This window comes from Vombatus ursinus, unplaced genomic scaffold (assembly GCF_900497805.2).
Source record: "Vombatus ursinus unplaced genomic scaffold, bare-nosed wombat genome assembly UNPS02014961.1, whole genome shotgun sequence".
Taxonomy (NCBI): domain Eukaryota; kingdom Metazoa; phylum Chordata; class Mammalia; order Diprotodontia; family Vombatidae; genus Vombatus; species Vombatus ursinus.
In genome coordinates this window covers 1,546,362-1,561,968 of record NW_020954739.1, presented here as the reverse complement: position 1 = coordinate 1,561,968, position 15,607 = coordinate 1,546,362, and the positions used below count along the sequence as shown (strand labels likewise).

General features: G+C 39.1%; 1 protein-coding gene across 1 annotated transcript in view; it reads left to right on the top strand.

Moving 5' to 3' along the window:
• The first annotated feature begins 5,130 nt into the window (after nucleotides 1-5,130).
• NWD1 (NACHT and WD repeat domain containing 1) overlaps nucleotides 5,131-15,607 on the top strand; it is a 78,211-nt gene continuing 67,734 nt past the window's right edge. Inside the window, 5 exon segments of the mRNA XM_027845413.1 lie at nucleotides 5,131-5,170; nucleotides 5,173-5,210; nucleotides 11,631-11,747; nucleotides 14,904-15,094; nucleotides 15,134-15,237. Of these exon segments, the coding sequence (XP_027701214.1) occupies nucleotides 5,131-5,170; nucleotides 5,173-5,210; nucleotides 11,631-11,747; nucleotides 14,904-15,094; nucleotides 15,134-15,237 (490 nt within the window).

Genomic DNA, 15,607 nt, shown 5'->3' with positions numbered 1-15,607 from the left:
TCTATCTATCTATCTATCTATCTATCTATCTATCTATCTATCTATCTATCTATCTATCTACTATCTATCTACCATCTATCTATCTCTACCTTTTCCTACCACTTATCTCTATCATCTTTATCTCATCTATCTCGATCACATTTATCTCTTTCTGTCACCTATCTCTGTCTGTCTTTATCTCTGCCTTTCACTTGTGGATAGTTTGTATGCTTCACTGGTGTCTTCTTGGTGTCAGAAATCAGTGAGGAATTTCCCTATCCTGTTAGGTGGAGCCAGTGAGTGAACTTATGAATCAGAGTTGACCAGGATGGCCAGGCCCGGATGGGTTGCCAACAGTATCACTGGAGGGTACATCCATGTGCCCAGACCAGGGATCCATCTGAGTATTTGAGTTTACAACAGCCTAGTGAGGTAGGTAGTGCAAGTTTAATTATTCCTGCTTTACAGATGGGAAAGCCAGAGAAGAGAGTGCCTTAGACACGTAGTTATTGAGGGGGCCTCCTAATACTGTGTGCAGGGCTATTTCTGCTGCATTACCCTGTCCTTGGATTTCAAAAGCACAGGCATTCACTGTTTGATTTGAAAACAGAAAAGTGACTGGGGTGTCTTCAGTGCCACAAGAAGAAGCCCCTGGGAGTTCAGTTTAAATGATAAACACTGGTTGCCTTAGTGATCCCTGCTCTCCTGAGTAAGATGGGAGTTGTGGGAAGGTACCATTCCAGCCATCTTTGGTTAGACACAATTTTTAGCTTTCCTATTTGCTGTTGCTTTCTTGGCACAAGAGAAGATAACTTTTATTTGAAAATGTTAGGAGAACATATTGGTTCTTGGGTACCTACTGGTGGGCTGAGGGAGGATGCCAAGCACTCTGGGAGCTGCTAGTGGTGTGCCAGGCTTCAGGGCAGGAGGGCCTTCACAGATGTGCCTGGGCTGCTTTTAATTACAGTCAAATTGTGGGAAGGAGCCACACAGTTTCCTTCAATTCACTCATGGGCATTAGGAAACTGATTTTCCAAGAGACATCTCGAAGAAAACAGTCAGTGTGGGCAACAACATGAGTCTTAGTCCCAGGACCCGTCAGAAGTTTCTCCAGGGAAGGATGGTATTGCTCCCTGCCCAGCCATCCAGAGTGGTTAGAATTTTCATCAGCTCAACTTTCTCAGGTGAGTGACCTAGGATTTGAAGTAACAGTTCTTGGGGACAAAATGTGTACAAGTGATTCATAAAAGACAACTCCAGAATGACAGAGTGGAGAAAACATTGCCCCAGGACTCCAGAGACATGGGCTTGGGGCTCAGCTTTGTCTCTTTTTACCAGATGCAACAAATCGCTTACCCTCACTGGTATCAGTTTTCTCAGTTGTAAAACAAGGAGTCTAAACTCTCAAGTTCTGTGTTCTAGGTTCAGATATCCCTCTCAACTTTGGCATTCTACGTCTAATGTCTCTTCAAGCTGAAACATTCTGTGTTTATGCTCTAAGTAATGTTCTGGCTCTAATACTCTACGTTCTTAGATCCTTTTAAGATCAAACAATCTGTTCTCTGTTATAAGGTCCCTCTGAGCTCTGACTCCTATGTTTCCAGACATTTTATGTTCTATGTTCTAATCTTACCAGCTCTGAGGTCCCTTCTAAGGTGCACATTCTAAGGGCCCTTCAAACTCTGATGTGGTATTCTAAAGTCCCTCTCAGTTTTGACATTCTGTATTTTAAGTCCCCTCACCTCTGACATTTTCCTTTCTAAGGGCCTTCCCAGCTTGGGCATTACATACTCCAAGAGCCTTTGCTGGCTGTGAGTGGGATACATTTTTCTCGGCCCTTAAAGCCCTTGAATGTAAACCATTGCTTAGTTTTGATCAGTTCTAGGTACAACTAGTTTACTCTGAGACATACATACAAAATTTGGCTAAAGACTAAGATGAATGAATGAATAAATGGATGAAATACATTTATTAAACACTTACTGTATGCCAAGCACTGTGCTAAGTTCTAGGGACACATGTATGACAGTCCCTGCCCTCAAAGAGTTTCCATTCTTAAAGGAGGAGGTAGGACCTATACATCCCCAAGAAGTCCATTTGAAAACTAGAATTTGTCTAGAAAGAACCAATATGAAAAGGAAATAAGTTTCACAAACACAACCATGCTGTTGGTTTGGTAATGACTTTTCTGAACTTCAGTTTCCTCATGTGTAAAATGAAGATATTCATAGTTATAAAATTTTAGCATTGGGATAGAGCACCGGCCCTGAAGTCAGGAGGACCTGAGTTCAAATCTGGTCTCAGAGCAAATACTTGACACATACTAGCTGTGTGACCTTGGGCAAGTCACTTAACCCCGATTGCCTCACTAAAACAAACAAACAAACAAAAAAAAACCAAATAAAAACAATTATAGCATTGGAAAGGACCCTTCCATGTCTGAAATTCTGATTCTATGCCTTGCAAGTGCTGTCTATGCCTTGGAAATTTTGGTATCCTTGGGCAAAGCCCTGTTTGCCATGCCCTAGTTACACCTCTGCTTGGGCCCAGAGGGCAGAATTAGAAGCTGTGGTTGGAAGCTGCATAGAGGCAGATTTAGGCTTTGTGTAATGGATGACTCATGAACAATTAAAGCTGCCCACAGTGGGATGGGTGCCTTAGTAAGTAGTGAGAGCCCCATCACCCATCACCAGAGAGATCTTCATTCAGACTCAATGGTCTCTTGTTGGGTATTTTGTAGATGGAATTCTTGATCAGGCCCAAGTTGAATGACTATATGACTTCTTTGGTGCTTTTCAATTCCGAATTTCTGCCAGGAATCTACTTGTGCTCTCCTTGGGGAAGATAACTTTGCTGACCTTTCCATGGCTTGCTGAGGTGTTTAAAGTGGTCACATAGACTCATAGCTACATTTGGGTCAAAAAATGAAGCAAAGGGTCTCAGCACCTCTTGAAATCATCAAATCACAGATTATAAGAGCTGGCAGGGACCTGTGAACTAAGAACATGAGGGCTGGGAAGAATCTTAGGAGATACAAGGTCATAGTAGGAAGAGACCTTAGAATAGAGGGTAGCAGATTTATTGCTAGGAGGGACTTAAGAACCTAGTCCAGCCCTATAACTTTACAGATTAAGAAACTGAGACCCAGAGGAGTTAAGTGACTTGCCCAAAGTCACACAGGTAGTAAATATTAGAAGTGGGATTTGAACCCAGGTCCTCTGACCCAAGAGGCAGCGTTCTTTCTACTGTGGCATATTACTTCATGTGGCAAGGTTCCTGGAACATAAGCAGAGGATATCAGATTTGGGAGGGGCTTTAGCACATAATGGATCATATCCAGAAGGGTTTGTTTTTTTTTTTTTTTACAACATCTAACAGGGTATTAGCATTGAAAGAGACCTTAGAGTCCAACTTCAATTTATAGAGGGGAAATCTGGTGCTTGCAAGTGAAAATTATTTGTACAAGGCTACATAGAAAATTAGTGGGACAATCAAGCCTAGAAGACAAGTTTACTGACCTTTGGTATAATGGGACATGCCATCATTCGATGCTGTCACACTCCATTCAGGACCCTGACCCTGACCCTAACCTTTCTTCTTTTCTTCTGCACCCCCTGGCCAGTGTCGCGCCCTTATTTTGCCTGCATGTGTTTTGTTGGCTAGTTCAGCTAAAGTGTGGTGCTGGTGAGGCCCCAATCAGAGTGTGATGACAATGACACCCCCTCCAGGTTCTGCACCCATCCAAGGGGAGCTGGGGGGCCACGTGAGTGCTTCAGGTTTCTCTGGTCATAAGCTCCGTGAGTCTTTAATGTCCTAAGCATTTTCTATGGGGTGAAATAAGGTGGTCTCATACTCAATACTAATGTACAGTGAGTGCCTGTTTAGGATTTGGTTCAGTCAGTCAGTCAATAAGCATTTATTAAGCACCTACTATGTGCCAGGAGACCTTGTTATTCATTTTTAGGAAAGCATAAACAAAAGCCACACTCAAGCTTTATTTTGGAGATTTTCCTGAATTAACTCCATGTGACAGCAAAGAGCCAAAAAGAGAAATTACTCTTTGGGGTCAGCCTCCAATATCAGAGCTGGCCTGGGGTCAGCCCAGAGTCCTTTGGGGGTCACATTTCTTTGTCAGTCTTCACTTGGAGTTTTCTTTTTCTCTTTTTTTGGCTAGGCAATGGGGTTAAGTGACTTGCCCAGGGTCACACAGCTAGTAAGTGTTATGTGTCTGAGGCTGGATGTGAACTCAGGTCCTCCTGAATCCAGGGCCAGTGCTCTATCCACTTCAACACCTTGCTGCCCCTTCCCTTGGAGTTTTCAAAGCATTTATTCCTACCTTCAGTTTTTCATTAGGCCTTTTCCATCAATCCGTGAGGCAAGCTTACAAGCAGGGATGTGCTGGTAAACATTTAACAAGCATCTCTCTGAGAAAAATGTATACTGGACACGCTTTTAAGTTTAATTTGAATTATTAATATTTTCTCCATTGCTTTCTTAAATGTAGAAATCAACAAAACAATAACTCAAGTCCTGATTCATAGCTTTTGCTCATTTCTGAGGTATAAATACTCACCCTGAAAATTTGATAACTGGCTTTTATGAACCAGTATGATCTGGCTCCAGCACATCCCTTCTTGCCAGGGAATATAATTATGACTATGAGCTTGTCAGGGATTATGTCATCACAGAGGGCAGAAAGGAAGCTCAGAGAGGGCAAGCTACTTGCCCAAGGCCATACAGCGAGTGAGTAGCAGAACCAGGAATCCAATCTGACTCTAAATTCCGTGTTCTCCCCACCTCTCCAAGGACTCTCTGCCACCAGCCCCACCTTCAGCTATGTAAAATCACCTCTTCCACAGATACTGGCTGCCCCTGCTAGCCAGGGCAGGCCAGGGACTCTTGCTTGCCAATGGTCACAGGGGAGGCCCGGTAGGAGAATGTGGGTGTTTTAGCACAATCCTAGGAAATGAATAGGATCATGTTTCAAACAGAGAGGAGAATCCCCTGTTTCAACATGCCCCAGGTAGGGACAGGATGGGCAGCTGCTCCTGTTCCAAAGGATGCCTGTTTGATGATGTATTTCCATATGGATTTTCTCTGATTTACTTCAGACTAAATGGACTCTTCCCTGCTGATATCTTTCAGACATGGATGCAGAGAGGGAGGCTCTGCTGGGAGCTGCGTACCCTGAAGTACAGACCTTTTGTCAGAAGCATGGATTAATGTTGGAGGTAACACCGGCTTTTTTGGTTCTGTCATTAGGCTGAGTTCCTTGTGGGCAAACTGAATAATTGTAGGGATCACAGAATCTTTGAAAATCATCACGTCTACCCCCTACTTTAAGACAATAGAATGACTTTGTGTTGCTGAGGTCAAAAGTTAAACATGGTAATAACTGCTCACTTTTGTATGCCCTTTACAATTTTCAAAGCATTCTCTTTAGGAACTGGATCCCCTAAAGGAGAATTATGGAATTATACCCCACTTCCTCCATTAAGAATTATCATTCCTAGAAATAGATTCTAGAGATACTAGAAGGGGTAAGAAATAAGGAAAAGGCTTAGAAGGAAAACAACATTTCTTAGAAAAGAACATTACAAATTAATGTCATGGAAATTAAAAAATGGATGAGGTAGGAGGAGAAGGGAGAGCTAGATAGCACACTCTAATCTAAGTTGGAAAAGGGAGGGTTAATCAAATAAAGAGCTTGGGACTGGGCAGCAATAGTTGCAGTGAGAGGACCAACTTTAGATCTGGATAAGCAAAACAAATGGCAATGATTAAGTACTCATTTGAAAGAGATGATAAATTTATATTATACACATATATGCACATCACATTGGTAGTCAGTGAAAAAAAACACAAACTTAACAATTATAATCTTAAATGTGAATGGATTAAATTTCCTAATAAAAATAAAAAAATAAAGGAACGGATAAAAGAGCAAAACTCAGCAATTTGCTGCATACAAGAAACACATTTAAAACATACAACCACCTGCAGAATGAAAAGTGAGGGCTGAAACAAAATCTCTTACTCTTTAAGAGACTCAGGGGGGAAAAGGATCATGATCTCAGATAAAGCAACGATAAAATTTTACAAAGTCAAGAAAAACAAACAAGGAAATCATATTATGATCAAAGGTACCATAGACTATGAAAAATTACTAAATTTATATGCACCAAATATCATAGCCACTAAATTCTTAAAAGAAAAGCTAAGTTATTTTAGAGAAGACATTGACAGTGACACCATAATAATAGGTTTTAATATTCCTTTTTCAGAACTGGATAAAGGTAATGAAAGATAAGGAAAATATAGAGCTGAGCAAATTGTTGGATAAGTTGAATTTGACTGACCTATAGAAACTTCTGAATGAGACTGTTAGTATTTACAAAATATATTTACAAAAGTTGATTGTGTGCTAGGGCACAAAGATATCACAGAAAATGTAAAAAGGCTGACATTTATGATATAATTTATGGAACATAAAACAATAAAATTAGTATTGAATAAAGGAAATACATTAATGACATAGAACTAAATAGAGACTAAGTAATGGCATCCTAAAATATTATTGGATCAAAGAACAAATCATAGAAACAATAAATGCTTATGTTAAACATAATAACAGTGAAACAATATACCAAAACTTTTGACATGCAACTAAAGAAGCCCTCAGAGGAAAACTTTTATATTTGGAAACTTATATTAACAAAATGGAAAAAGATAGCACTAATGAACTAAGCATTCAATTATAGACTTGAGAATAAACAAATTAGCAGCCTTAAAATAAACACAAAATAAGAAATCTTGAAAATTGGAGCATATATAAAGCTAAAAATACTGATTATAAAACTGATTAAACTAGGAGCTGTTTTTTTAAGACTAAAAAAAATTGATAAAAATACTGATCAGTTTGATCAAGAAAAATAGTAGAACATGAATTAACAAAATAAAAAATGTACAAGGTGAATTCACAAGAGGAAATAAAACTTACTATACACAATTATATGCCAAAAAAACAGAATTCAAAAGATATAATGAGATTCTACAAACATATATAATATCCAAAGTAGCAGTGTGGTTCAGTGGAAAGATCAATGGCTCTAGAATTAGAGGACCTGAGTTCAGTTCTTATTCCTGATGCTTATTATCTGTGTGTTCTTGGGCAAATCACTTACCTCTCAGTGCTGTGGTTCTTTATCTGTAAAAGACAGTGTTAAACTAGATGATTTTTGAGGTGCCTTTGAGATCTATGGTGCTAAAAAAATAAATATCTCAAATAAGCAAATATCAGAAAAAGACATCAAATGAGGCATAAATGAATTGCCAAAGGAAGAAAAGAAAAACCTGGGCTAAATGATTTACAAGTGAATTTTATCAAATGTTTAACTAATACTCATGCTAAAAAAAAAGTTATTCTCAAAAATCGAGAAATAAATCATTCTACCAGACTCCTTTTATGAGGCAAATATGGTCCTGACAACCAAACAAATGAAAGACAAAACAGAGAATAAGAATTAGACCAAACTCACAAATTAATGTTAATGCAAAACTTTTAGATAAATCCTTGGGAAGAAGCTACAGAAATATATGCAGAAAAGAACTCACTGTGATCAAGTCAGATTCACAGAAGGGATTAAGAATGGTTCAACATCAGACACATAATGCTCATTAGTTGTGTGACACTGGGCAAGTCACTTAACCCCCACTGACTCACCAAAAAAAAAAAAGAATGGTTCAACATGAGGAAAATAATTACCATAATTAATTATAAAAACAACAAAGATAACAAAAATCATGATTACGGCAATAGATGCAGAAAAAACCTGACAAAAATCAGCACTCTTTTATGTTAAAAATCCTAAAAAGCATAGGTATGGAAGGACTTTCTTTAATAGGATCAAAATCGTATACTTAGAGCCAAGAGCCAGTATTGTTAACAACAGAGAAATACTAAAAATGTTCCCAGTAGAAAGAGAGGTAAAGCAAGGGTGCCCCCTCTCCTCATGATTATTTGACATGGTTCTAGAAAGTCTAGTAGCAATAAGAAAAGGCAACAAAATCTAAGGGACAAATATTGGCAACAAGGAGACAAAACTGTCCCTACTTATAAAGGACATGGTATTATATCCAGAAATCTCCAAAGGATCATTGGAGAAACTAATTGAGACAATTAATAGCTATAGCAGGATTGTAGGATTCAAAATAACCTCACAAAATCATCAAAGAGAGGGAAGAAAGGAAGGGGAGGGAGGGAGGAAAGAAAGAAAAAGAAAGTATGAAGGAAAGAAGAGAAGGAAGAAGAAAAAAAGAAAGAAGGAAACAAAGAAAACTAGGCTTCTGACCTCTGCAGCATATTCTTCCTTCCTGTTGGTCTCTTGTAAACTTTACAATGGATAAAATTATTGAGCTGCAGAGTTTTTAACATAAAATGTCAGAGATCTACCAACCATAAAAAAAAAAAAAAACCCAGAAAAGACAGAGGGAGAGAGAAAGAGAGAGAGAGAGGAAGAGAGAGGCAGAATTGCACAGTGGATCAAGAACTAACCCTAGAGCCAGAAAGAGGTGGATTCTGGTCCCACCTTTGACACATACTTTCTATGTGACTGTGGTTCACTCATTCAACTTCTCAGACCTCTAGAAAACTTTCTGACTCTAAATTTCAGAGAAGGTGCTGACTTGCATCGGTAGAAGGAATTTCCTCATCTGGCTATTCCCTGTAACAATAAATTCACAGGTTCAGTCCCTATTTGTACTAATGACAACAGCAAAAAACTCCAGGTAAATATGGAAATGCCATTCAAAATTACAATTAAATGCATAAAATATCTGGGACTAAAACACATATGGATTTACATAACTACTACTATGAATAAAGGGAGGCTTAAAAATTGTAGAGATAGCAACTTATCATGGTTAGGTTCTGCTAATATAATAAAAATTACAATACTACCTAAATTAATTTATAAATTTAATGCTATACTCATCAAACCACTGAAAGAATACTTCTTAGAACTAGACAAAATAAGAACAAAATTCATTTGGAAGAACAAAAGGTCTAGAATCTCAAGGAATGTAACAAGGAAAAGCACAAATCAAGGGGGCATAGCATTACCAGATGTTACACTACAGTATATTGTAGAGCAGTATTCATCAAATTATTTGATATTGATTAAGAAACCAGGAAAATATGTCAAAATCCATGGTATTATATTTGATAAACCCTAGACCAAAAATTACTGGGGAAAGACTAGTTTTTTAAAAGGAGCTGCTGGATAAACTGGAAAGCAGTTTAGTAGAAATTAGGATTAGATCAACATTTTATACTATATACCACAATAATCACACAATGGGTGTATTTACCTGAATATTAAAGTCCATATCATAAAAAAAAAATCAGAAGAGTAAGATCAGATACCTTTTGCAACTATGACTAAGTGGTGAATTCTTAACCGAAAAGAAGATAACAGATTATGAAAGAAAATACATTATATTGACTACCTAAAATTAAAAAAGAATGAATAAAATCAATGAGGACAGAATTAAAAGAGAAATAGTAGAGTGAAAGAAAAACTTGCATTAAGCATAAATCAAAATCCTAATGCCCCAAATATGTAGGGAATTGGCACAAATTTGTAACACTAAGAGCTATTTTCTAATAGATAAGTGGTTCAAAGATATGGAGTTTTAAAAAGAAAATTTGTAAATGGTAAATAACCACATGAAAATGCTCCAAAGTATAAGAGAGAAAAGAACATTAAAACAATTCTGAGGGTTCCACTTCATTCCATGCAAACTTGTAAAGGTGACAAAAGATGAGAATAATCAGTTTTTTAAAAAATTAATTTATTTTGATTTATCAACAATCACTTCCATATGCTTTTGAGTTTAAAATTTTTCTCCCCCTTCCTCCCCACCACCCTCCCCAAGATGGCGCACAATGTGATATAGGCTATATATATACATTCTTATTAAACATATTTTCAGATTAGTGATGTTGTAAGTAAAAATTAGAACGAATAGGAGGAACCACCAGAAAGAGGAAACAAAACTCAACAGAAGAGAAAAAATAGCAAACAGTATGCTTCAATCTGCAAGAGAATAATCAGTTTTTGAGGACCCATGGGAAAAGAGGCCCTCTAATTTACTGTTGGTTTAGCTGTGAAGTAGTTCAACTATTTTGCATTTTAATGTAGAATTATGAAAGCTAAACGACTCAGCTATCCATATGATCCCTACAATTTAACTTAGCAATTGACTCCTGAATATACTGCAGCTAGATGGTGCAGTGGGCAAGTCTCCTAACCTTCTTTGCCTCAGTTCCTCATCTGTGAAAATGAGCTGGAGAAGGAAAGGGGCAAACCATGTCAAGAAAACCCCAAATGGGGTCACTGAGAGGAGGACAGGAATCAACAATGACCTAAACATATACTACCCCAAGGAAGTCAAAGACCAAAACAAAGGTCCAAAACACACTAAAATGTGTATAGCAGTACTTTTTATGGCAGTAAAGAATTGGAAACAAAATATAGTTGGTGCCTATCATTTGAGGAATGGTTGAAAAAACTATAGTCATGCCAACAAACATTTATTAAGAGCTTACTATGTACCAGACACTGTGCTAAGCACTGTATGGTTTTGATTATTGTTATTTTTTATTCAGTCTGGAAATTAGGATGGGGTATGAGGAAATAACTGTAAAAACAAAAGGTATCAATAAAACTCTTTTTCAAAAAAAGTATTCCATTTAGGTAAATCATCCCATAGATTTAAAGAATATTAGAGCAGGAAGGAACATTAAAATATATAGCATAGAAATATTAGAATTGGGAGGGACCTTAACAATAATTTCTGATAATTACAAAGCAAAACACTAATTTTTACTAAGCATTTTCTTTTTATTTCTTTTTCTTTTTTTTTTAGCGAGGTAATTGGGGTTAAGTGACTTGCCCAGGGTCACACAGCTAGTCATTGACTGAGGTTGCATTTGAACTCAGGTCCTCCTACTCTAGGGCTGGTGCTCTATCCACATCACCACCTAGCTGCCCCACGTTTTCTAAATATTGTTATTTAATCCTCTCAATGATTCTGTGAGGCAGGTACAGATGTTATTACTATTTATTTTGAAGTTTTATTGATACCTTTTTTTTACACCACACTTGCTTCCTCTACCCCTAAAAAACCTCCCTTGTATTTAAGAAAAACAGTTCAGCAAAACTAACCATTACTGAATTTAGATTGCATCTGACAGCATATGCAACACTATGGACATGTAAGTCTCTCATCTTTCTATCAAGAAGGACATATGTTTTATCATCTGTCCTATGGAACTAAGATTGGTCTTTGTAATTGAATTTAGATGCCTTTAAGTGCTAACCATAGGTACTGTTCTTCCCAGGTCTCTCCTGATTCTGAGTTCAGGTTTCTTACCATTCTACCACACTGCCTCTAGAAACCTGAGGACATAAAACATGGAATCTCTTCCATAATTTATATCTTCCATTAAGTTACATTTTGACATACTGTGTGTCCGCTATTCAGAATAGGCTTAAGAGGGGCAGTAACCCCTTCCTCTCATCTGGACCCACAGACTTCTCTACAGCCGGCCTTTTTCCAACTCATTGTGTGATTATTGTCTTACCCAGGTGGTAGATCTGAGGTGGGGTCTCCCTACCTTGGAGGATGTGGACCACACAACCATTGACCTGTGCTTGGAGGAGATTGCAATGTGTCAGAAACTCTCCGCAGGACCCACTTTTATAGTAAGCAATCATCAATCAAGAGGAATTCATTGATCACCTGCTATATGCCAGGCATTGTGCTGGGTACTGAGGATGCAAAGATGAAAGGGAAAGCAGTCTTTGCCTTCAATTAGCTTATAACTGAGCAGGAGAAGGACACATGAAAGTAGCTTTATACAATCTGGCTATATAAAAAGGCATGACGACAGAATAATTTAGTGCTACTACCTTCTGCTGCTGGGCTCTTCAGGCCTGGTTGACTCTTATCACAATGGCCAATCCCCTCACAGGTTGAGCTCCACCCTTGTCTAGGGCTCAGGGAACTGGCTGGGCAGCGCTGCTGGCCGGAACCCCAGCAAAGAGGTGGAGACAAAACTAAACTGAGATAGAATAAAGCCATTCGAAAGAAGAATAAATAGGTAGGTAGATAGATACATAGACAGATAAAGCATTTATTAGATACTGATTATGTTCCAGGAGCTGTGGATACAAGTACAAGTAAGCAAGACAATTCCTTCCCTAGAGAAGCTTAAATTCTAATATATACAGGGAGACTGGAAAGAGAGAAGAAAGGAAATAGAGGCATGGTATGGAGAAGTCCCTAAAGTGGAGTTCTGGTCCTGGGAAAGATAAGGCAGAAACAGCTCACATAGTAGAGCTCACCTACCAAAATGATAGGGGCATTGGGGTATCTAGGCTTTCCTACTGCACCTCTGGTGGCTATCACTTACCCACACTTCAACAGGCATCCCTGTACAAGAGAATTTGACACACTCTGGCCAAAGTGGCTGAACCATCTCGCCTGCCCACAGGTAGCCCTAACTGGTCAATCTATTCCTTCAGAAATGTTTACTATGCAAAGCCTTTGTGACAGAAACTGTGGAGGGGGATAAAAAGGAATGAGACGTTCCCTGGTCTCAAGGAGGGGCAGCCTTGAGTAGCTGGGAGAGCCCAGACCAAGATTTAAGTTTTGACTCTGCCACATATTAACTATATAACTTTTGACAAGCCACTTACCCTCTATGGCCTTTGGTCTTTCCATTTATAAAATGGGCACATATAATGCTTTCATGACCTTATCATGAAAAAGCACCTTACAAACTATAATGTACTATGGAAGTATGAGTTATTAATAGTACAGATGTTAAGACGCTTACTATGAAATACTTCACTGTATTTAGATGATCTTTGATCTCATGGATATAAAAAAGTTCAATAACTTTTCCTCTTATATGATTCTGTCTTTCCATCAGTCCTGAAGAAAGGATTTACCCAATGGACTAGAAGTCTTCCCTCTAGGTCTTTTACCAGTGGATACCAATGTAATACCCACGAAAGGGATTTTTAAAAAAATCACTGTACAAATATGGGGTATTATTATTAAGACATTTAGTAATGAATGGATGCAACATGCCTAATCCCAAATCAATACTGTCTTGATCCATATAGAGGCTGCTCTTTCCCCCCTAAATCTGGCTTGTTTAAAATCTCAGTGCAGTTTATAATCCATATTACTTTCTGTTTATCCTTAAGTATTTTTTTCTTTCAAAGAGATCACATTTTGGGGTGAGGGTAGGACAGGTAGTGTCTTATATTTTGGGACAGCTTATCTTCAGACAAGAATTGCGATTGAAGTAAATCACTGAGAATTTGCTGGGAAGTGCTAATGTGGATGATGGTGATGATGGTCCAGAGGGAAGACCTAAAATATGAGGGATTTAGGAGAGATGTTACAAGAAGATTAGAAATGACTTATCTGGGAACATTCCCCCTTTCCTGTCTTCCCACTTCCCCTCATCCTCTACTGATAAATCTTCAGGCCAGACCTCACCTCATCCTCTTTACTTGGAGTGATTCTATCCTTCCTTTATAAGAAAAGAAAGGAAACACAGTGAAAAGAGCACTGGCTCTGGGTTCAGAAAATCTGGGTTCAAATCTCACTTCTAAGGCTACCTGGATGACCTTAGGCAAATCACTTCACCTCCCCCAGGCCTTAGTTTCTTCATCTGTAAAACAAGAGGGTTGAATTAGGTGGCCTCTGAAATCCTTTCCAGTTTTGGAATTATGATCCCATGATAAATGAACCTAAGTGGAAACAAATCTCAAAGTCCTTTGAAAGGCTCAGGAATCTTGAGTGACTTTCCATGAAAATCCAAATTGACCTCTAAGTCCTTAGGGAACCAGCTCTCTAGTAAATAAGTCATTAGGCTGTTGTATAAACCCACATTTTCCCCAAAGGCGTCTCCATTAGAGGGTTTGGGGCCTTTAGGGGAAACAAGCAATCAGAATGTCTTTCAAAACACGTGGGCCAAGCAGACTTGGTGTTTTTTTTTGTTTTGTTTTTTTTTAGTTCTTTTCAATGGCTGTTTAAAGCTTCCTGTGACTACAGTGAAATAGTTGGCTAGTGACCCAGAATGTCAGAGCTGGGAGAGACCTTAGAAAGGAAAATGTCAGAGCTAAGAGGGCACCTAGAACACAGAATGTTAGACCTGGGAGGGGCCTCAGAGTATAAGATGTCTGAGCTGGGAAGAACTGAAAGCATAGAAGATCAGAACCTAAAGGCACCTTAGAACATTCCACTCTGAAATGAGGGAAGCAGAGAAGATGGGATGTTGGAGAGTAGGAAGAGCTCTTAGATTTGAATTCTTTCATTTTAGAAATGAGGACCTTCAGGCCCAGAAAGGTCAAACATCTCTCTCAAGGTCACACAAAAAGTTAGTATCTTTGGTTTGGGAATTAGAAGACCTAGGCTCTTGGTTCTATGAGTGACTCCCTGTGGAATTCTCAGAAAAAGACTTTCCCTTCTATGGGACCCAGTTCTCTCATCTGTAAAATGAGAGATTTAGACTAGTTCCCTTTTGCTTTTGACATTCTGTATTCTAAGATCCTTCTGAGCTCCATCACCTCAGGAGCACTAATTCTCACTTTCCCCCGTGACCTGTATTTTAAATCAATGACAGCTGCTAATGACCATGAAAACATCACAGTTAGTAGCTCCAGAGTCTGTCCCTGTACCCTCTCAGATTCCTAAAGCCGAAACCTTTAAGACATGAAGTCCCATTGGCCTAGGTGGGGGTAATGCTTCTGGGCAGAGACCCCTCGGATCTCAGCCCTTGGTGTAAGTCCTATCCCAATTACTGTGTATACGACAGTGTCTCTCTACACCCTCTGCGGCAGGCACTCGTGGGTGATCAGTATGGACACTGCCCTATTCCCCGACTGATTGAAGAGAAGGAGTTCCAGGCCTTGTGTGCCCAGCTCACAAAAAACCCGAACAGCCTGACCCTCCTGGCCCAGTGGTTCTGGAAGGATGAGAATGCAGTCCCTCCGGTCTACATCCTGCAGCCCATCACCACACACGTGCCCCAGTACCAGAAGCAGCACCATGGGGACTGTGCAGCCTGGAGGAAGGCAGAAAGCAGCTTGGCCACGGCCCTTCGATCAGCAGCTCAGGAGGCGGAGAGGCGAGGCTTGATCAGCAGAGAGCAGAGGCTTCGATACCACAAATCAGGTGCAGCGCTTACAGAGCTGAGGTGGACTAAAAGCGTTTTTCTCTGAGGCTAATAACAGTTCCCATTTCTATAGCATTTTAGAGTTTGCAGAGTACTTTCCTCACAACCATCCTGTGAGGAAGGTAGTATGAAGATTACCACTCTCATTTTACAGATGAGGAAACTGACTTTCAGTCAAGTAACTAGTCTAAGGTCATACAGCTAGAAAATTGCAGAGCTGGGAAATGACTCCAAGTCCTGCACTTTCTCCAAAGTATTACCTCTAATCATTAAGCAAAGGATAAGGAAGTAGTTTCAATGCATCCTCTCAGCCACTGACTAGTCATTTGCTATTTTAATCAAGAAAAGTAAAATATTCACTGTGATGGA